This window comes from Mesoplodon mirus (genome assembly GCF_964341445.2).
Source record: "Mesoplodon mirus genome assembly, chromosome: 9".
Lineage (NCBI taxonomy): Eukaryota > Metazoa > Chordata > Mammalia > Artiodactyla > Ziphiidae > Mesoplodon > Mesoplodon mirus.
The window spans coordinates 101,436,974-101,458,923 of NC_138985.1; the positions used below are offsets into that span (position 1 = coordinate 101,436,974).

Consider the following 21,950-nt stretch of genomic DNA (forward strand, 5'->3'; position numbering starts at 1 on the left):
CAAGAACTGTACTTCCCATCTCTCTACCTTTATCTACTCATTCACAGTTTCTGATGGTGGTCAAGATGCCAGTTCTGGGCTGGGGCTTGGAAGGACAGAGGTGACAGCTCCTTTTAGGCGGTACCAAAAAAGCCTTACTGGGCTTCCCTGGTGGCGCAGTGGTTGGGGGTCCGCCTGCCGATGCAGGGGACACGGGTTCGTGCCCCGGTCTGGGAGGATCCCACGTGCCACGGAGCGGCTGGGCCTGTGAGCCATGGCCGCTGGGCCTGCGTGTCCGGAGCCTGTGCTCCGCAATGGGAGAGGCCACAACAGTGAGAGGCCCGCATACCGCAAAAAAAAAAAAAAAAAAAAAAAAAAGCCTTACTGGTAAGGCAATCCATATCACCCCCCTGTCACTGAAATGAGAGGGTGTGATTATACCCTCTTCTTCCATGAACACATCTTTGGAGTGCCCCAGAGAGAGTGTTTCCCTTTGAGGGACATGTGATGCTGCTGGGAGGTAGGGCAGAAAAGGGCAGAGCAAACAAAGCTAACATGAGGGATGGATTTAAAAGACTCTCTAAACTTTCACAGATAAACTCCTTGAAAAGGTATAACTATTTAGATAAAAAGAAATACGCAGGGCTTCCCTGGTGGCGCAGTGGTTGAGAGTCCGCCTGCTGATGCAGGGGACACGGGTTCGTGCCCCGGTGCGGGAAGATCCCACATGCCGCGGAGTGGCTGGGCCCATGTGAGCCATGGCCGCTGGGCCTGCGTGTCCGGAGCCTGTGCTCCGCAACCGGAGAGGCCACAACAGTGAGAGGCCCGCGTACCACACACACACACAAAAAAAAGAAATACGCAGAATTTTGGGATATATTTAAAGTAATAATCTTTGGAGTGCCTTTGCCTGATACCTAGAAATTTACCCAAGATAAATGAAGGTGTCAGCTTCCATGTTTAATTATTGCTTTTTTTCTTTTTTTTTTTTTATAGCTGCCCTACTAGTTTTAGAAGTTAGCTTATTTTCGTCCTTTGAAGGGACCATTAAAAAATACCTAGGAGAGGACTTCCCTGGTGGCGCAGTGGTTAAGAATCGCCTGCCAAGGTAGGGGACACGGGTTCAAGCCCTGGTCCGGGAAGATCCCACATGCCGCGAAGCAACTAAGCCCGTGCGCCACAACTACTGAGCCTGTGCTCTAGAGCCCGCGAGCTACAATGACTGAGCCCGCACGCCTAGAGCCCGTGCTCCATAACAAGAAAAGCCACCGCAATGAGAAGCACATGCACTGCAATGAAGAGTAGCCCCCGCTCACTGCAACTAGAGAAAGCCTGTGCGCAGCAAGAGAAAGCCTGTGCACAGCAACAAAGATCCAATGAAGCCAAAAAAAGAGAAAAAACCCAAAAACCTAGGAAAGCTCGATCTTAATAGGCTAACATATTGTCATGAATTGAGTGACAGAAAAATCAAAAGCAACCAATAAACAAAAAGACACACAGTGATGCTAGATAGGACAAGACTTTTTTTTTTTTAAACTTAAATCTCTCTTAGGCGTCTCTGCATGTCAAGACACTTTGGTCTACCGTGTCCTTTTTTTTTTTTTTTTGCGGTACGCGGGCCTCTCACTGCTGTGGCCTCTCCCGTTGTGGAGCACAGGCTCTGGACGCGCAGGCTCAGCGGCCATGGCTCACGGGCCCAGCCGCTCCGTGGCATGTGGGATCTTCCCAGACCGGGGCACGAACCCGTGTCCCCTGCATCGGCAGGCGGACTCTCAACCACTGCACCATCAGGGAAGCCCTACTGTGCCCTTTTTAATGGCTACATGGTGTTCTGTTTTATGCATGTATCAATTTATTTAGCAAATCTCCTCCTGAGGAATGTTCAAATTGCTCCCAGCAGTTCCCTGTTATAAACACTGTAGCAATTAAAATCCTTGTACATGTATTTTTTTTTTTTTTTGGTTCACTTTCCCACTTAGTGCTTTAGGTTAAATTCACTTGGAGATTTACAGCACGTTCGGGACTCCTTTTCAAGTACGCAGTAGGTAAAGCCCTTCCCTGCTATGATTAAAGGACTGAAATTCAGAAATGCTGAGCATGTTGGTTTCCACCAAACTGAACAATGAAGAACGTCTATTTTAGCTAGTAAGAGATGCCAAGTATTCTTTCTTTCAGAGATGGTTCCTGGCTTACTAGAGTTAAGTGTGCAAACACAAAAAAGGATCTATAAGTACCCTTTAAAGTACATGTGAATTCTGCAGGTTTTGGCTCACAGATGAGCAGCAGTGGGAAAGTGGCCTGGATTTCTCCCAGTCAGATAAAGTATGAGCAAGCTGCTTTGCCCCTGGAGGGAGCTGTGGTTCTCTTGATCTACCAGGGCCTTTTTTTTAACTCCCTACTACCAAACTGTGCAAACAAAAGGGAGCTATGAGGACCAGAGACAGAGGAAGGAATAGAAGGTGTGCTTTATACACTGAAGGTTCTCTGTTTACAAACTTTCAGCAAGACACAGCTTCCTGTGCCATCAGAAGCTGGTGTTAGTGGTCATTTGCAGTCTCAATTTGGACATAAGAACAAAGAGATAAAGAATGGCTAATATCAATCTCAAACAAGCTGTTCCAGAAAACAGAAGAAGAGGTAATAATATCCAGCATATCTTATGAGATTGGTGTAATCTCGATGCCCAAAGCAGGTAAAGATTCTACAAGAAAGAGAAATTCATGCCACTTCTCACTTATGAACATAGATGCAAAAATACTAGCTATAGTGTTTGCAGACTATCCAGAATTGAAAAGCATACAAACACATCAAGCACAACATGATTAAATAAAGTTCACCTTGGACATACAGGGATAGTTTAACATTACAAAATCTATTAAGTAACTTGGTACATTAACAGATTAAGGAACAAAAACACAGGAGTATTTCAATAGATGAAGAAAGAACATTTGATGCAATTTAATATTAATTCATTAAAAAATTAGCAAACTTGATTAAGTGTCCCTATCAACTCTTCAGAGTAAACAAAATCCCTAATGGCAAGCAGCTAGAAGAATTTCCTTTAAAGTTAGGTTCATCATTGCAGCTCTATTTACAATAGCCCGGAGATGGAAACAACCTAAGTGTCCATCATCGGATGAATGGATAAAGAAGATGTGGCACATATATACAATGGAATATTACTCAGCCATAAAAAGAAACGAAATTGAGCTATTTGTAATGAGGTGGATGGACCTAGAGTCTGTCATACAGAGTGAAGTAAGTCAGAAAGAGAAAGACAAATACCGTATGCTAACACATATATATGGAATTTAAGAAAAAAAAATGTCACGAAGAACCTAGGGGTAAGACAGGAATAAAGACACAGACCTACTAGAGAATGGACTTGAGGATATGGGGAGGGGGAAGGGTAAGCTGTGACAAAGTGAAAGAGCGGCATGGACATATATACACTACCAAACGTGAGGTAGATAGCTAGTGGGAAGCAGCCGCATAGCACAGGGAGATCAGCTCCGTGCTTTGTGACCACCTAGAGGGGTGGGATAGGGAGGGTGGGAGGGAGGGAGATGCAAGAGGGAAGAGATATGGGAACATATGTATATGTATAACTGATTCACTTGGTTATAAAGCAGAAACTAACACACCATTGTAAAGCAATTATACTCCATTAAAGATGTAAAAAAAAAAAAAGTTAGGTTCCAGTTAAGGATGCTCAATATTAACACTTATTAAATGTTGTTTTGGAGGGGCTGTCAGCACAGTGATATAAGAACAATAAATAAAAGTTATAAAGATTGTAAAGGAAGAAACAAAACTATCATTTGTAAATGAAAAGATAGTCTACATAGAAAATCCAAGGGAATTCACAGAAACAATCAGAACTAATCAGAGTTTGGAAGGATTGATAGATAACGAACTGAATAAAGAAAAATCAGTTACATTCCTATGAACCAAAGACAATTAGAACATACAGTTAATAAAGTTATTAATAAGAAAACTAAAATATTTAGGAATTACTCTAACAAAAGAAAACTTTAGTGAAAGGAATAAAAGGTAATTTATATACAGTTATACCATGTTCAGGGATGACTTAATATTATAAGGATGTCAATTTCCCTAAAAGTAAATATAAATCCAATGCAAGTCCAATAAATACAAACCAGGGTTTTGGGTTTTGTTTTGGCTTGTTTTGGCACCAAAATTCTTATGTAAAGGTGATGATAAAATTCACATGGAAAAGGGAAGGGATAAGAATAGACAGAGAGGGGCTTCCCTGGTGGCGCAGTGGTTGAGGGTCCGCCTGCTGATGCAGGGGAAACGGGTTCGTGCCCCGGTCTGGGAAGATCCCACATGCCGCGGAGCGGCTGGGCCCGTGAGCCATGGCCGCTGAGCCTGCGTGTCCGGAGCCTGCGCTCCGCAACGGGAGAGGCCACAACGGTGAGAGGCCCACATACCGCAAAAAAAAAAAAAAAGAATACACAGAGAAATTTTGAAGAACAATATAGGAGCAGGGCTCTTCTGACCAGATACCAGACATATATTAAAGTCATAATAGTTAAGACAATACGATATTGGAGCGGACAATGGAATAGAATAGAGTGAGTCCAAAATAGACCTATGCAATGTGACTATATTAAAATTAAAACCCCAAACTTCTATTCAACAAAAGACACTATAAGTAAGTAAGTGTCTTTGGGAACCAACTTTATTTAAAAACAAAAGTGCTTCTAAACTAACATTTTGGTCAAGCTGTCCTTGACGCCCAACAACAGAAACAGTACAGCATGGCGGTTAAAATACAGATGCTGGTGTCTTGGGTTTCTATTCTAGTTCTGCCACCTAATTGCCGTGTGACTCTGAGCCAGTGCTTGTGCTTCACTTACCCTATTTGTCAGAAGGAGACAAATACCTTACTATGTTGTGGGGATTAAATCAATAACAACTGTAAAGTGCCTGGCAAAATGAGGATGTATTTGTTATTAAGGTTCAAGTGACATTAAGGATTGATTACTATTATCATTACACCACTATGGTTACCTAAAATTTCCACGACACTTTGCAAATTTTCAACCAGTTTCACCTCTGTGATTTCATTCTAAGAATCTGTCAGAGTACCTGTGTGAACAGATAAGGAAGGTTCCATCCCAAAGCTTCTGTCATCCTGGTTTTCAACTATAAAACAAAGAGATAATCTCCAAGGCTCTTTTGGGCTTTAAAAAAATAATTTCAATTTTACAAGGAAGAAATGCTAACTGACTTGCCTTGGGTCACAGAGAGTTAGGATTAAACCCTAGGTCTCCCATATTAATTTGCATTACAAAGATACAATGATAATTTCCCCAGGCTCTCCCTGTGTCTAAATTTCTTCTTGTAATTGTAAGCTAGATACTTAGGAAGGTAATTCACTTGGGGATCATTCAGAATATTACTGATATATTCTAATGATCTGAAGCATCTAACTCATTGCCAGGGAGGGAATTAGCAAAGATATGGCTCTTTTGTGAACAACATTAACATGGACCATGGTAATACCAGTAATAATAAAGAAAGAATTACCTGGGCAAGCAGACCTGGTTGGATCTGAAGAGGCTGAGCTCCTGGGGCTTGAGTGACGATGGGAACTGCGTTTTCCATTCTCACAGAGTAGCCAGCATGCTTAGAGGGAGAGGCCTGCAATCCTAGTCCAGACAACGGGCAAGGGGGAAAAGGGCTAAGTGACTGGAAACAGCTGGACGAGAACCTTCCTAGCCCGCTGTGTCAGCTCTCAGCTTCCCTTGGCACTAGATACCGACTGGTCCTTTGGAAGTCTCCCCTTTAGTTTCTAACTTAAAAAAAAAATTTTTTTTTTCTTTTGGCCGTGCCGCATGGCTTGCGGGATCTTACTTCCCCGACCAGGGATTGAACCCAGGCCCTTGGCAGTGAAAGCGTGGAGTCCTAACCACTGGACTGCCAGGGAATTCCCTCTAACTTAAAATTTAAAAAAACCACGAAAACAGCCTTGAATGTTTTCAAAGACTAGGTCAAATTAAGGAATCTTTAAAGCCAAAAGTGGAACAGTTATGCTGGCAAATTACAGCAGGAAAACAACTGCTTTCGACATGAAGATATATCTGCGTATGTCAAAGCCAGGCCTTGGGGGAGGAGTGAGGCGGCTGGAATTGCACTGATTCAGACTGAACCACGTAGACTTACACCAGGAGGGTTTCAGAAACAAATTCTTGAGCTTTCTGTGTAAACTGTAACCAAGCAGTCAACTCCAGCTTAGAATTTTCAGGAGAAGAGTGCCGGGGGGCATGGCCAAAGGATCACCTGGTGGGCACGTGGTCGGGGGGTGGTGTCCAGGAAATGCTTTTCAGACAGATTTATATTCTTCACAAGAACTGGGACTAGTTGGCTGTTGGAGATCGGCAATTTTTTACAGATAAGCCACACAGGATATTCCATGTGAGGAAATGCAAGAGCTGACATCAGCGTAACAATGGGAACACACACAATGTGCTGATTTACAGACAGCAGCTGGGCCTGGGACGAAACCACTGGTAGGTGATGAGAATAACAAGGCGCTGACTTGGTGCCGAAACGTAAGTCCCACTGTTTCTAGGCTGGCCACCGCAGTACGGGGGCCCTCAAGTTCAGTGATGCCAGGGCTCTCACCAAAAGAAATGAAGAGGGCTTTAGCAGGACAGAAGAGTTTGGGGGCCGGCGCCCCAGAGGTGGTCCTCTTGGAAGCAGGAGAGAAGCTGTGTCCGCTCAGCCTTACCTTGGAAGCCGGGTGGACACACGATGAGCGCTTGCTGGAAGGGGTCGGGCCGGGCGCAGATCTGGGCCGCTCCCGTCTGCAGGGGCATGCTCCGCTGGGCCACCGCAGCCATGGATGCCGCTGAGGGCTGGTAGAGTGCAGATTGGTAGTTTAGTATGGAGACTTCAGGATTGGCTAAGGAAATAGTGGCACTGGTGGAGGTGGGAGCCTAAAGGAATGGTGGGGATTAAACAAAAATAAACACAAATAAAAAATGAGGGAGGTGGCATGTTGGGAGACACGAACCTAAATCAAATAAATGAACTCAAAGAAGAGCAAACAAACAAACGAAAACCAAGAGCAAAAAAGCAAAAACAGGGGAGTGGAAATACAGTTGGAAAGTCTCAGGGAAAAAGCAGGCACCTGCAGCCCCATGAGACACAGAACCACCTTCGGTGCTTACATTCAGGCCTGTTCCTAACATTTATGGGGCCTGCAAATGCAAATGGACGCCTGCATATCACGTCTAAATACTGCAAAGTTAAAAATCGGCTAAAGGACTTACATTCTGCCCTTCCACTTGGACACGTACACTTTCATAACCACCTGGAAGACTGGGTTTGAGTTTGAATCCCTCTTGGATTCCTTGGCTTGGCCACTGGAACATGGAGCTGAATGCCTGCCTTCCTTCTCTCCCTGTCCCAGCTCTGTACCACAACTTGAGGGCCTTTGAGTGCATGTATTTGGACTTGGTGGTACAGTCCATACTGGGGAGGATGAAACCAAGCCTGGGGTGCCAGGTAGCCAGAGCTTGGCATGGAAGCACACATACCTGGGGAGGGCCCAGGCAGGGGGCCCTTTTTCTCAGGTCTAAGGGCAGCACTGTTTACAGATGCCCTGAGATGTCTGCAGAGCACCGTTACTGTAAAGAAATACGCTGCAGAAATAGAGACGGAGAGGGACATGCTGAGACTGGGGTTACTTGTTGGAATTCGGTGCATTCTCATGCTGGTGTTCAACTACTAAAGCTGGAAGGCAGGGAGAAAAGATGCCAGTGGGCCAAGAGAATTTAAATGGAGATGGGTTAGACAGATACTGAACTTATGTCCTCTTTCCTTTCTCTTCCAGAAAGAGACAGCATTTGAGATTGAAATTCCACGTGAAGCAAAGCCACACACGGAAGGAAAAGAAATTCTAAATTGGGAATTCTCCAGTTTCACCCCATCTTAAGTCTTCTTCATGCTGATCTTTTAGCAAGATAGGTGGAGTTACCTATGGCTTCAAATTCAACCTTGTTTCTAAGAGGTTTTGCCACTAGAGGTTACAAGGACTAAAAAAGTAAGGAGGGAAAGAGCCACAAGGATATCGTGGACACATACAAAATTAGGATTTCAAGAAGGGTATGCATGTGTGTCAAATGTGATAAAAAGGATAAAGTCTCATTTTACATGATTTTTATACTTATATTTGATGCTGAATTTCAGTGCAAAGCAAAAGAATTTGAAAGTAATCACTTAAATTATTTGGCGCCCATGTTTAGATTTTAAGATATTATTGTAACAATAAGTGTCTGTTTTTGCAGCACCACACAATCGGCCTCCAGGTAGTGTGACTGGGAATGCACGTGTGACACGTGTGGGCCAGCATCTTTTATTGGGTTGGCCAAAAAGTTCGTTTGGGTTTTCCGTAAGATCTTATGAACTTTTTCCATGAGATCTTAGGAAGCTGAACGAACTTTTTGGCCAATCTAATTTTTTTTTTTTAATTGACGTATAGTTCATTTACAATGCTGTGTCAGTTTCTGGTACACAGCAAAGTGATTCAGTTATATATATGTGTGTGTGTGTATATTCTTTTTCATATTCTTTTCCATTATAGGTTACTAAAAGGTATTGAATATAGTTCCCTGTGCTATACAGTAGGTCCTTGTTGTTTATCTGTTCTATATACAGTCGTCTGTATTGGGCCAGCATCTGTGTTCCTACTGATGGCACGACTTGTGTTTCCTCTTTGTTCTCTCCATGGCCTCACCTCTCCGGGAGGCTTCCCCACATACACACTTCCCACCACCTGCTTGCACTCTACACACCAGAGACCAGACCCTCCTCACATCCTCCTGCCTCTGGGCTTCCCTCTTCAGGGCGCTAGCACCAATCTCCTCCAGGTTCCCACGCTGGTGCTCAACTACTCCCCCTTCTGGCCAGTCACTGGTACTGCTGCTCCTTCCTTCGAAATGTCCCCAGAACCCTCTTTTTAATCACTACTTCCTTCCTGAGGCCTGTCCTGGTGCCTGGGACCTGTAAGCCCCTGACTAGTGATGTTCTGGCCTCCGCTTCTTCTCTTCCAATTCTTCTTGGACACAGAGGCTAGAACATTCTTTCCAAAAGACTACTTTGTGCATGTCACCACGCTGCTCAAAAATCTCCAATTGCTGCCTAACGAATGCTGTATATGCATCTTAGTCTGGCCCTCCTTCCTCACAGTTAGGCCAACCTTCCCATTTCAACGTGTCTTCTACTCTCCCTACACACGGCACCAGCAAGATAGTGCACTCACTGTGATGGGGCTCTGGTGATGAAGAACAAAACCACGGGGATATTTTGTCGAGGAGTTCACCTGACTGGCTGTGGCTGCCTTAGCCTGAGGACTGAGCTAGGCACCGGGTGGGAATGTTTATTATTTTGGACTCCAGGCTGTAGAGAACATTAGCTCTTCCCACCAAGGAGAATTGTAAGAACACCAAGGGCCTCCAGGGGGCAGCAGATTCCAGGCAGCCTCTCCTAGAGTTTAGGCAGGAGAGGACAGGCTGGGAAGTAAAGCTGGGCCTTAGCAACACACCATGCCAGGAATGGCCTGGAAAACAGGGTCAATGACTCTTCCGTGGGAGTAGGGGACCTGTCGGAAAAGAGTAAATGGCCAGGCAGAGTATTCACACTTCAGGATTAGAACATATACACTCCTTTCCTATGGGGTGGGGTGTGTGTGTGTGTGTGTACACACACACAGAGGTGTGCTGTTGTCATTAAAGATTGATATTAAGACTGAAAAAAATCTAGGGACATTTATTTGGTGGAACTGGTAAGGCTGGTTGGTGGGAATAAAAGTCAAAGTCTCTTAGATACCAGAGGCAGCCTGAGTGAGGATTGGGGGTTATTCATTCAGTAACTATTTCCTGGGTGTCATCCATATTTCGAGCAGTGTATTAGGTGCTAGATTCTGCTAATTTTCTGCAAAAGGTTGGAAAGCTGTGGGAAGAAAAGCTCAGTCTCCCGGTCCCTTTTTAGTTCTAACTGCTGGAATTCTGCTGACAAGACTGATGAATTGATTCTCCCCAAGAACTGGAAAAGGACAGGTTTTATCTGTCTCGCAAGGAGATCACGTGGACCCAGCAGTGTGGACACCAGGAGCAGGGGCCTGAGCTGGGGGGCTGCCAGCATCCCTTCCAGTTCTAGAATTCTCTGTCAGGCAGATGTCGGTCATAAAAGGATCACAGCATCTCCTTTACCTTATTCCCACATCAAGACAGGAGAGCAGTAAGAGGTACCATCTCAGAAGTAACTCCCTTAGTGAGTCATTTCTGGGACCTTTCGATGAGCCAGTGGTCAATACAAAGAGTGCCTGGGATTCTCAAAGGAGATAACCTTGGGAACACACACGTTCTTACAGAGTTGAATGCGACAGCAGAGGGATTTTGTCTGTTGCACGTGATATTGGAGGAGTTTTGTCTCCTGACTCGGTTTGGTGGCAAAGTAGAATTCCTGTCGCTCACACTGTCAGCCCCGCCTGCCTTCCCCTCCGCTGCCCACTCACCTGGTTGTGGACGGTGTTCAGCTGGTTGTTGAAGGTCATGGTCAGGTTGGTGGACGTGCTGGGGGCCACGTGTGTGATGAAAGGGGTTTTGCTCTGGTTTACCGTGTCATACATGTTCACCCGACGCTTGCAAATCTCCATGTTCTGGAAACATGATTTGACGCTGTTCATGCAAAAGGCAGAGACAGAGGCATTAGGGAAAGACAAGAGGGTAAGGTGGAATACAGGGGAGAAAATGGAGAGAGAAAAAGAGAGAACAGTTAATCTAATCAACAAAACAACCGGGACACTTCACGTTAGGTCTCAATTTCCTGGATTTCTCATGCAGCGTCTGCATTTGCAAGAGTCGGCGGTACTTAGATGAATCCCCGCATTGTCTCACTACCTCTTCTCCCCATCCTGGTGGGTAAAGGTTCTCCACCAGCACAACAGACCTCTTGGCTCTCACTGCATTTCCTCATGCTGCTGATCTGCCTCCACCTTCACTGCTCATTCTCAGCTTTCAAGGTGGTTTCTGGCGCATAAACAAACGTATAAGTTCTCTGATTGGGAGCGTTGAACAGCAGGTGATGACCTGCCTCCACCTTCCTCGCGCTCACCCTTTCCAGCTAGTCTAGGGCACCAGCACCATCTAGGGGTCAGCCAAGGAACTAACCAACCCAGCATCGGGACCTCTTGCCGCTCTTGTTCCTCCCTGGATTGTGTATGGAATGAGAGCAATGATTTTAATGATCACTGCTAGTGGCTAACTTTACTGACAGCGTGGTAGCTGTTCGCAAGCACTGTCTCGTTCAGTCCTACAGCAACCACGAAGGGAAGAGATACGACTGTTGGCCCTATTTCATGAGTAAGGCTGAAGCAGACAGAGGATGGGTAATTTGTCAAGATCAAGAGCTAATTATTGGCAGTCTTCACATACACAAGTACATTCTCTTTACCTTCCTGCATTCTGCCTTTCAGCTTTCTAATTCTTGCCCAGTTACATGAAGTAACATTTCTCTTCCTCTTTTTCTTCCTCCATTGCATTTGTGAATCAAAACAAAACTCTAATTATGAAAGTCAAGTATAAAAGTGTTGCTGACACCAGCATCAAGGACAAGGAAAGCCACGAGTGGCCTCGACCAAGTTTCTGAAAATCCACCGTATAGTGTCCTTTAGAATTTATACATCGTTTTTCATTCACTTGTGTCTTCTTCTAATTAAACTTAATTTTCCTCAAATGGTAATATTCAAGACAATGAATATTACATTTCAATTTAAAACACTTATTTTAATTATAAACAGTTTAATAACAATATAAAATTCTACTATTTTAAGATTACAAATGCATACTGTTTCCACATACTATAGGTAAGTTATATTCTGGGCCAGGCAGGTGCTTGTGGGCTATCCCAAAACATCCTCTCCGTGAAAGATGTTCTGAACTGACTTAGGCATTCTTTCTGAGTTAATGACTACTTACACTGGCTACACAATGCACGCTAAATAAACATCTACTGACTGACAACCCTGGAGAGGAAGGGAAATGTACCTCCAGTAACCAAGAGCTAGAAACACCATTACTAATGCTGGGAATGCCAACATGTTTTGAGCATCTACGAAGTATCAAGCCCACTGCTAAGTGCTTTCACGTGGAGGCTGAAGGAATAAAACAGTAGATTTTGTGTTCTTTTTGGACTGTATTGAATGCATCAACGGTTTTCTGACAATTCAACACAAAGCTTTTAGACTCAGAATCTTCTAACTGAAATGGTCTGAGTTTTTTTCTGTTTTGTTTTTGCGGTACGCGGGCCTCTCACAGTTGTGGCCTCTCTCGTTCTGGAGCACAGGCTCCGGATGTGCAGGCTCAGTGGCCATGGCTCACGGGCCCAGCCGCTCCGCGGCATGTGGGATCTTCCCAGACTGGGGCACGAACCCGCGTCCCCTGCATCAGCAGGTGGACTCTCAACCACTGCACCACCAGGGAAGCCCTGGTCTGAGTATTTAGTTTCAGTTAGAGGAAAGCACTTTCACGTTGGGTTAATTCTGAGAATGGTTTTTAAGGAATTTGTGCACTAGAATCCTGGCATGGAGAAATGAATGGAGTCTCTTTCACCTGTTAATCTGGATGTTGGGGTAACCCTGGCCGAGCCCCAGAGGTGGGATCTCTAGTGGGGGGCGGTGGCCTGGAGGTTTCTTCTAGCCCCAGAGTTCTCCATGGTCTGCCCAGCAAGTTCTAGGGTTACCTGGGGATCAGGCCTACTCTCGGGTAAGCCTGGGTATGAGCAAAGACCCTTCTTTCCTTCCGAGGCTTATTTTCCGAAATCTAAGTTGTCAGTGCTTCTCTTGGTCTCACACCAAGTTTTGAATTGGAAGCTGATGCCCGTGGATTCCACGCTTGGTCTTCATCCCACACAGTGAAGCACCCTATATATCTGTTTCCTTACAGAACCCAGAGACAGACAGCACCCTGAGGTCATTCAACCAAGCCCCCAACTTTATGCAGGGGACTGTCTCACTGACTTGGTGCAGATGGTAACGGGGGCCCTCTAGTCAGCACCCCTCCATCTCCTATCTATAGCTGTTTCTCAGTCATCTCACTTCACCCCGAATACGCAAAGACTCATCTTATGGGGCCCTATCCAGTAAATCACCAAGTTTGACTTTCTTTTGTGGTATAGACTGACACCCCTTGACTTGCCCCTACCACACCCAGAAAAAGGACAAATCCCGTAATGAGAGTTTGCAAGGGATGGGTCCAAGTTCCTTCTTTATACAGGAGTTTGGTTGTTTCAAACGTGCTTCTAAATTAGAGGCAATGTCTGGTCGTTGCAATACAATTTGACTTGCTCAACAACAGCTAATAAGGAACAGACTTAAAACTGAGGAAGCACCGTCTATGGTAGGTGTGACACCATCCTTTCTCATATGCTGGTTAAGGTCAAATCCAGCCTTAATCAGCCCAATCTGATTGTGCCCATGGCAGGGCCCCTGATGACCTGCAGCGGTCTCTGATCTGCGGCCTCTTCCCGTGTGTTCCCTCTCCCTCCTGACCCTATCTAAAAGCTGCTGTTCTCTCGAGCACCCTGCTTCTCCCAGCAGACACCCAGGGAGGTGACTGTTTATTCTTTCACACCCCAAGTGCCTCGGGGTCGAGAGGCTGAAGTGCTGTCTCTCATTCCTCTCTGTTATAGGCTGAACTGTGCTCCCCAAATTCACATTAAGTTAAAGTTCTAATCCCCCCCGTACTTAAGAATGTGACTGAATTTGGAGATAGGATCTTTAAAGAGGTAAAACGAGGTCATGAGGGTGGGCCCTAATCCAATTCCTCAGAAGGAGGAGGAAATTAGGACACAGACACGCATAGAAGGAAGGCCATGTGAAGACACAGGCAGAAGCCAGCCATGTGTAAGCCAAGCAGAGAGGCCACAGAAAAAGCCAACTCGGCCAAACGCCTAGATCTTGGGCTTCTAGAATGATGAGAAAATAAATGTCTGCTGTTTAAGACACTCAGCCACTCAGTGGTCCTTTCCTCCTCATTTCGCCGAGGCCGGGGCCACTAGCTCAGTCCTGCCCACCTGGGCGACTTCAGAGGTCACCCTGACTGCTCGTCAGACGTCCCGGCTTCTTAGTTCCTTCTCACCTCCAGTGACCTGTGGTCAATTCCAGCCACCCATTCCTTAGACTGTCCAACCGGAAACTGCTTTGCTTCCCCCAAATTCAAGCCTAGAAATTCAAGCCTCCCATCTGGTCACATTTTCTACCCACCTGGCCTATTCGACTATTACTACACGAACCGATCTTGGAGCTGATCAGACCACTCAGTCTCTTTGGACCCCTCCCATCTTCACTTCCTTTCTCTTCTGGCTAAGCCTCCCGTAGCCATCACTTTGGATTTCAGCTGCTCCACTGCCAACGCCTAACTCCGTGTCAACCTTTTTCTCTCAGCAGCCCGGCAACACTCCACCTGACAGACCCAGCTACCTCCATCCCTCCGTGTCTCTCCACGCCTGCACCTGGGGAGCTCAGTTACAGCCGCGCTATTCATGTCCAACCTCCGCGCTCAACGGTTCTGCTCTATTTCTCTGTTCCATTTACTCTGCCACCTCCCACTACCTCAACTTTTCTACCCTCCTTAAACCACCACCACCACCTTGCTCTCAGCAGGAGGAGACAGAAGCCGGCTGAAGAAGCCCCGCACCTCTCCTCCCCTGCCCCAGCCACACGCCCTCCCCCATCCGCCCGTCCCATGGGGTTGGCCTAGTCCACCACCTGCCCTCTGAATCCCGGTCATTCCCACTACCTCGGGAAACATCTTCTGAGCATCCTTTATCTCTAAGCTCTTACTACCAGACACTTCCCATCAGCATCTTAAATTGCTCAAGTCCCTTCCATATGAAAGGAAACCCCACCCCTGGGCCTTCCCTAGTCCCCCCTCTGTTTTTTCCCTCCCCTTTCCCAGCCTTCCTTCTTGAAAGGGTCCTATCGATTTCTTCACCTCTCAGTCTTTCAACCTGCTAAACTGGTTTCTGCTTCTACCATCCACTGAAACAGCTCTCACTAAGTCACCAACAACTTCCAAGTTGCCAAATCTGATGGGCATTTTTTTCCAGGCTTATTTGACTTGATCAAGCGACAGCAGACACATCTCTGTTACACACAACTCTCAGCAGCCGTTCCCCCGCCGTCAATCCTTGAATGACTTCCCGCTGCTCTTAGAAGAAAGGCTGAAATCCGTAACACGGAAGGCCCGCCCCTGGCCTATCCTGGGGCCTCATCTCTCCCCCTGTCCTCCAGCTCCTGTGCTGGTCCTGCCCGTGTTGGAGTCTCCATACAGCAACGCCCCTTCCGCTCTCGCAGGCCCTTCCACCAGGCACCTCCCTCTCCTCTGGCGGTCCTGTCCTCGGGTCTTCCCCGCCATGCCCCAAGCAAGGCGCCCTTGTTACATGCTCTCCCCGTCCTATGTGACCCCTGATAGCATCCTGGATATGTGGGGACCGCTGGTTTAGTACCTTCCTCTCTCCTATAGACTGTAAGCTCCAGCAGGCAGGGGTCCCATCTGCTTTACTCCCCACATACTCCAGCCCCTGGCACAGCACACCGCACAGCGAATGAATGAATGAACAAACGAAAGCACACCCAGATCCAAACTGGACCGAGTCCACTCGTGACCTCTGCCCCCGCACGTGGCTTTGCGTCACAGAAACTGCCATTCTGAGCACCTCGCTTCGTGCACAGACCCCCAGGGTCCGGCCCACCCGGCCTTGTGCCCTCTCACGCTCCACCATTCCCCTTCTTTGGTGTCAAGAAAACTTCGGCCCAGGGTCCCAATGTGGCCGCCACCTGTTTTGATAAATAGTTTTACTGGAACACAGCCTCCCTCCCTCATCGGTTTATGTATCGTCTACAGCTGCTTTCAGCTCTAATGGCAGCGCTGGGCCGCTGGGCCAGACAGAGACCGTATGGATGCAAAGCCTCAAATATTTACTATCTGGGGCTTTCAGGAAAAAGTCTGCCGAGCCCTGGAATAAAAAAGCATCGCATGGGACACCTACTGTGTGCTGTGGGGAAAATCGAGTAAGTGTGTCATGGTGACAAAGGGGTGGTTCAGAGTCTCGATCGGAGTGATTCTCTTATCAGCGTCTATGGTCAGCATCTTCTTCAACAGGTCGATGAACTCCCGCCGGTCCGCCTTTTCCACCAACATGTCACTCCCTTCCAAATCCGTCGTCATGTTCACCTGAAAGCAAGTGGGGACAGGTTACCAAGACCCCGCGCGGCCTCCCTCCCCCTGACCCCTCTTATTTTGCGTCCTGTAGCTCCATCCTAATCTCTTGGTTACCCCTTCCCAACCCCTGGAAGGCTGTGTCTGCCCCGTGGGAGACGCTGCCTCGGGTCATCACTGCCCACCGGACGCGGTTGTTCTCTCTGCAGGAGAGACAGAGGGAGGGCACGCGGGGAAGGGAGAGGCCACTGCCGGCACCTGCAAATGTATAAACGTGCCGGGGGTACCCGGCTCCTGTTCATCACTTAGGCGGAAATGCACCTCACGTCACGCCTCACTGCAAAGAACCACAGGATGAAAAGAGTCCTGGAGACGGAGTGCGTGACAATGTGAGTGCATGGAATACTACTGAATGGTACACTTACAAATGGTTTAAATGATAAAATTTATGCTACGTGTATTTCCTCACAGTTAAAAAAACAATAATTACAACCAAGCAGTAAAAAGTAAGATGCAAAAAGGTTTATTTATTTAACCTTCCGAGGGCGATGTTGGGGCCTCAGCACCCTCTTCCCACACCTACGGTGTCAGTCCTCTTGCAGGTCCTGAACTAGGGCCCCAATTATTCAAGTCCCTGGGTTCGCTGGGATCACCTCTGGCCAAGGCAGGCAGGACATCTGAACACAGGATTTTTCTTCCAAGAGCAACTTTATACTAGGATGGCCTTTAAAAGCCTTGTTTTGTGGTGCTTTCTATATTTTCCAAGACATGCGCTGGAAAGCAATTTCGGTTTTCTCAGACAATCTAAGCTTCTAATCAACTGACAAGTACACTTTACTCAGAGTCATGATTTTTGGTTACACTTCTCTTCCATAAGAGGTGTGCTAAGTGTTTATTGGTCTGTAGCTTTATTTTTCATTGCTTTGAAGAAAAACTCACTTTGGGTTGCCCTAATTTCAGACTAGTTTTTACCCTAAAAATAGCTGACGTTCTAGAATTTTCTCTGGGCACAAAGGTGACAGCCTGTGGTCCCTCCAGTGAGCTGAGAGCGACTGAGTGCAGTGGGCTGAACTGTGTTCTCGCAGAAGATGTAACTCCTAATCCCTGGTACCTGTGAATGGGGCCTCATTTGGCAATAGGGTCTCTGCAGATGCAACCACGTTACAGTCATGCTGGAGTGGAGTGGGCCATAAATCCAATGACTGCCGTCTTTATAAGAGACAGAGGGGAGACTGGGACACAGACACAAGAGGGAACACAGGGATGAAGACCCATGAAGAAGGAGGCAGAGACTGGGGGGATGCAGATACAAGTCAAGGGAAACCGAGGATTGCCAGGGGCCACCAGAAGCTAGGAGAAAGGCATGGACAGTTTTTCCCTAGAGCCTGCAGAGGGAACATGGGCTGTTGGTACTGTGATTTCAAACTTCCAGCCTCCAGAACTGCGAGAGAATAAATGTTGTTGTCTTAAGTCACCCAGTTTATGGTCCCTTGTTAAGGTAGCCCTAGGGAACGAATCGTGGGTATTAAACTCGAATGTACTAATGGGCTTGAAGTCTTCTCATGAAGACATCAGTATGATTGGCCAGTACTATTTTACAATTGGGAAGCAATAAACTGAAGCCATTTTTAAAGAGCTGGTGTAAAGTTTTTTAAATTTTTCTATTTTTGGCTGCGTCAGGTCTTCATTGCTGCACACGGGCTTTCTCTAGTTGCGGTGAGCAGGGGCTACTCTTCATTGCGGTGCGCGGGCTTCTCGTGCTTCTCATTGCGGTGGCTTCTCTTGTTGCGGAGCATGGGCTCTTGGCGCGCGGGCTTCAGTAATTGTGGCACATGGGCTCAGTAGTGGCTCGCGAGCTCTAGAGCGCAGGCTTGGTAGTTGTGGCGCACAGGCTTAGCTGCTCTGCGGCATGTGGGATCCTCCCAGACCAGGGCTTGAACCCGTGTCCCCTGCATTGGCAGGCAGATTCTCAAGCACTGCGCCACCAGGGAAGTCCTGGTGTAAGGTTTTAAAAATGTTCCACAAACCCAATGGTATTCTTCCTAAGGCTGGCATATCATTATTTAAGGTCAAGGTCAACCACCACAGTTGAGTAATGTGGAGTTCTACCCGCCATCCTATATTAATTGCTCTCCCAGAAGTCTTGCTGTGCTTGGTTTTTAAAGGGCTAACACTGCATACTCACCCACGGAGCTTACCTGGGCCATGTCATCTAAACAGTTGAAAATGTACTTCCTTGCTTCTTTTGACTTAATCCCCGTCTCTGCTTCATGGTCATCTGGTGTCTGGTCAAGAGAGGCAAAAGCCCATTGGTAATGTGAATTATTTCCTAGTCACTGTGACTCAAACCTGCCAGCTTCTGCTTCTCCCAGAGGGTCTTTTCCCACCTTTCAGAGAAGGAGTCTAGGATTCTTCTTAAAGTGACCTGTGTGCGAATTCCTTCCTCTCTTCAGCCTCCACACTAACTCATCCCTCCTCCTTCCTTCCTTCCTTCCCATGAACACCTGTTGGAGGCCTGCTCGGAGTCAGGTCTGGAGGATCCCCAGATGAGCAAGATATGCCACAACCCTGACAGCCCTGCATTCTCCCCTAAGTTTAAGGAATAAGGTCAGGTTCCATATGTGGAAAAGCAGAAGCCCTTTTTCCACTTGTCTTACAATGTTAATTTAATTTAATTTATCAAACTCGTATACATCGAGCTCTCCCTATGTGCCAGGCACTATTCTAAAGCACGTGAACTCATGTAATGCCCTTCACAACCATCTTAGGGAGGGCAGGTGCCAGCCCATTTTCCAGAGGGAGAAACAGGAACAGAAAGCTTGAGGAGCCTGCCAAGGTCCCAGGGCCAGTAAATGGCAGTTGGCTCCGGAGTCTGTTCTGTGTGTCCCCTCCGCCTGGGCCCGGGGCACACACACCCAGTTCCCGAACTGGCCTCAGTCTAGGAAGCTGCTGTTTCCAATTACTATGGATTTTTGGACTCATTCATGGATCACAGGTAATTAACCCTTCAGATCTCACTCAAGGACAGCACACCTGGAGCTGCTAAGATCCAGGCTTCGATCTGGGAACAGCTGGCCAAGTGGGCCTGAGGTTCTTAACTAAGACGTAGAAGTGAATCCTGCCCCTGCCCGGCCTCGGCCTCTTCCCCACCGGGACTCTTTTTCACCGGACCTGACCTTGAGCTGCTCACCCTCACAGCTGCCAAACGCCAGCCTCCCGTCAATAGCCTAAGACCCTTGTTTAGCTTCCAGATCTCTTTTCAAAGTCTTTTGCCACCATTGGCCACACATTATCTTTAAATGTATTAGAATATAGCGTGGTTTCTGTCAAAAAAAACACCCACCCACACTCTTGCAAAAAAAGAAGCACCTAAAATGAACACAAAACACACTTAAGACTTGTATTATTTTCTCCTTCCCAGGAAAAAAACATTAATTTTAATTACTAGGCACAAATCAAAGTGAAAGCAAAATATGTTTCTGTTAAAGTCAAACCACCAGAGTTTACGGTGTGCAACGGTGCACTCCACCACCTGCCGGCCGGGACCAGCAGACCCCTCCCCGGAGCCTTCGGATGCTGTGTTGCTTAGGCTGCTTCCTCTGCCTGGAAGGCCCTCTTCATCCTTTAGGGCCCGGCTCGAATGCTCCTCCCCGACCCTCTGCCACAGCGGGATTAAAGGCTCCCTCCTCTGGCCTCCCACGCTCTGTTCCTGCCGGGAACACAGCGCTGGTCACGGAGAGGAGGCAGGGCTTGCTACACAGGTTCAGGCTCCCCCTGGACTGGGAGCTCCTTGAGGGCAGGGGGTGGTTCATTTCTCTGTCTAGTAACCAACCAGACAGGTCGTTAAGATGCACTGGATTAAATCTCAGGAGTTTAGCGATCAGAGTTTGAGCCGCAAAAGGCAGCAGGTCAAGCAAAGTGGTGCTTTTTGAACATTCAGATTCATCCCCACCATGTATCAACCACAGTCGCGCCTCCCCCGTGGCCGAATCACAATCAGGTCCAGGACCAACGGGCCGCTGTCAAAGGCTCCCCACCGACGGGAACTTCTTCCCTGCGTGCTGGGTGCTGGAGGGGACGCTCTTCCTACCTTCAGCCTCCACAGAGGATACGGCGAGTCTGTGTCACGGTTGAAAAACCTAGCTGTCTTTGTCCCTGCGCTTAATAAATATTCTGCTGGCAAACCCTGTGTTTGTGAAATATACCGAATCTGCAAGAAAAGATGAGAATGAGGTCAGGGCTTTTCCTGTCATCATACCTGTGGCACACTAATGGCTCTAGTGTCTTGGAGAAAAACAACAATTTTATAGGGAGAGAAAGAAGTAATCAAAGGAGAAGGGGAAAGAAAGAGGAATAAAGAAAGAAAAGTGAGGTGAAAGGAAGCAAGGTTCAGGAGACAATATAACACCGCGTAGCCCCGTCCGTACGTCAGGTTATAAATGAGGTGCCAATCCAGATGAAGAATGAGGGCTTGCTGTGCACGCCTGTGCTCTCCGGACCCACCTGATCGTACTCTGAAGCTCCTGGATACAGCGGCCAGCCCAGGAACAGCTCTGCAATGACGCAGCCCAGGGACCACATATCAATTGCCTCACAAAACGGTAAACCAAGGATGATCTCAGGGGCCCTGAAGAGGAAGAATGGAAAAAAATCATTAGCAATTTGGAAATGCAGGCAGCTATTTCTACATGAATTGTACATAAAATCCAGTCTTTCAAACCCGAGGTACCATTACTGACCCCCTGAAGGGCCTGTCATTCTCGAGCTGGATTGAAATGACCCCTCTATCCTTTGACTTGGTCCTCCCCATCAGCAGGGAGCCTGGCTGAATGACTGGCTGAGAAGAAGGGAAGGTCTGTGGCTCTAGAACAGACCCCCAGGGAACCACAGCTATTGACTTCATCACCATTACACTCCAGCCAGATGAGCTAAGTATCATTTCAGAGACACTTGGGGAATTATGTTTTGTAGCTGAAAATTCAGGAAACCAACCTTTAGAGTGCCCAGTTTTTACAAAGGAATTCTTAAGTACAGGTATTCTATTTTCAGTAATATATATAAAACAAGTTGCCTCCACCCAGAATGGGATTAAATCCAATATCTGTTTATGTCAACAATCCTTAGGAGTTTGTATCACTTTCCCAAGGAAACACTGTGTTTTTTCATTAGCTTCTAAAAAGTTCTCTACTATGACAATTATAGAACCCTGTTCGCGATACCTAGTTTGGGTAGCAATCAGAATTCCATTATAAACCCTTTCCTAACTGTAGAAATTATGTTCCTTCACATGATAAACCAGGTTACATGATGGAACTTCTAAAGGAAATCACCTAAACTCAACGAGAAAATTTCACATGCAGTTGGTAATCAAAACCAAAGACCACAGAGTACCTCTTCTTTTCTAGGAATTGGTCATGATCACTAGGGGTACATTTTGGAGAAAATCACATTCCGAGTATGAGATACGAACCCAGTTTATGTTTTTTTAAAAAACGTGGCTCGAGGCACTCTGCTGATACATTAGCCCAACTTCTGTTTTCTCTCTGAACTGTCCCCTTGATTAAGCGATACAGGAAGATGCTACTCTCCACCCTTTCAGCAGCCTGGAGTGGAGCGCAGGGAGCGGGGACACCTTTCTCTGCCTACGTTATCTTCGCCCAGCTAGCACGAGAGGCGGGGGGTGGCAGGGAAGGTGGCATCAGAGACACCTCCACTTGG

The 21,950-nt window shown here is 47.0% G+C and overlaps 1 protein-coding gene across 6 annotated transcripts in view; it reads right to left on the bottom strand.

Moving 5' to 3' along the window:
• Window positions 1-21,950, bottom strand: part of HIPK2 (homeodomain interacting protein kinase 2) — a 248,820-nt gene that overhangs the window by 27,594 nt on the left and 199,276 nt on the right. For 4 of the 6 annotated variants that reach the window (XM_082631980.1, XM_082631977.1, XM_082631976.1 and 1 more), the window contains exons 3-9: window positions 20,736-20,859; window positions 20,323-20,442; window positions 18,431-18,517; window positions 16,063-16,247; window positions 10,529-10,691; window positions 6,740-6,947; window positions 5,536-5,657 (exon numbers count right to left, since the gene is read on the bottom strand). In XM_082631980.1, coding sequence (XP_082488106.1) covers window positions 5,536-5,657; window positions 6,740-6,947; window positions 10,529-10,691; window positions 16,063-16,247; window positions 18,431-18,517; window positions 20,323-20,442; window positions 20,736-20,859 — 1,009 coding nt within the window. The remainder of the gene's footprint in view (window positions 1-5,535; window positions 5,658-6,739; window positions 6,948-10,528; window positions 10,692-16,062; window positions 16,248-18,430; window positions 18,518-20,322; window positions 20,443-20,735; window positions 20,860-21,950) is intronic. The other 2 variants (XM_082631979.1, XM_082631978.1) reach the window with 1 other exon arrangement.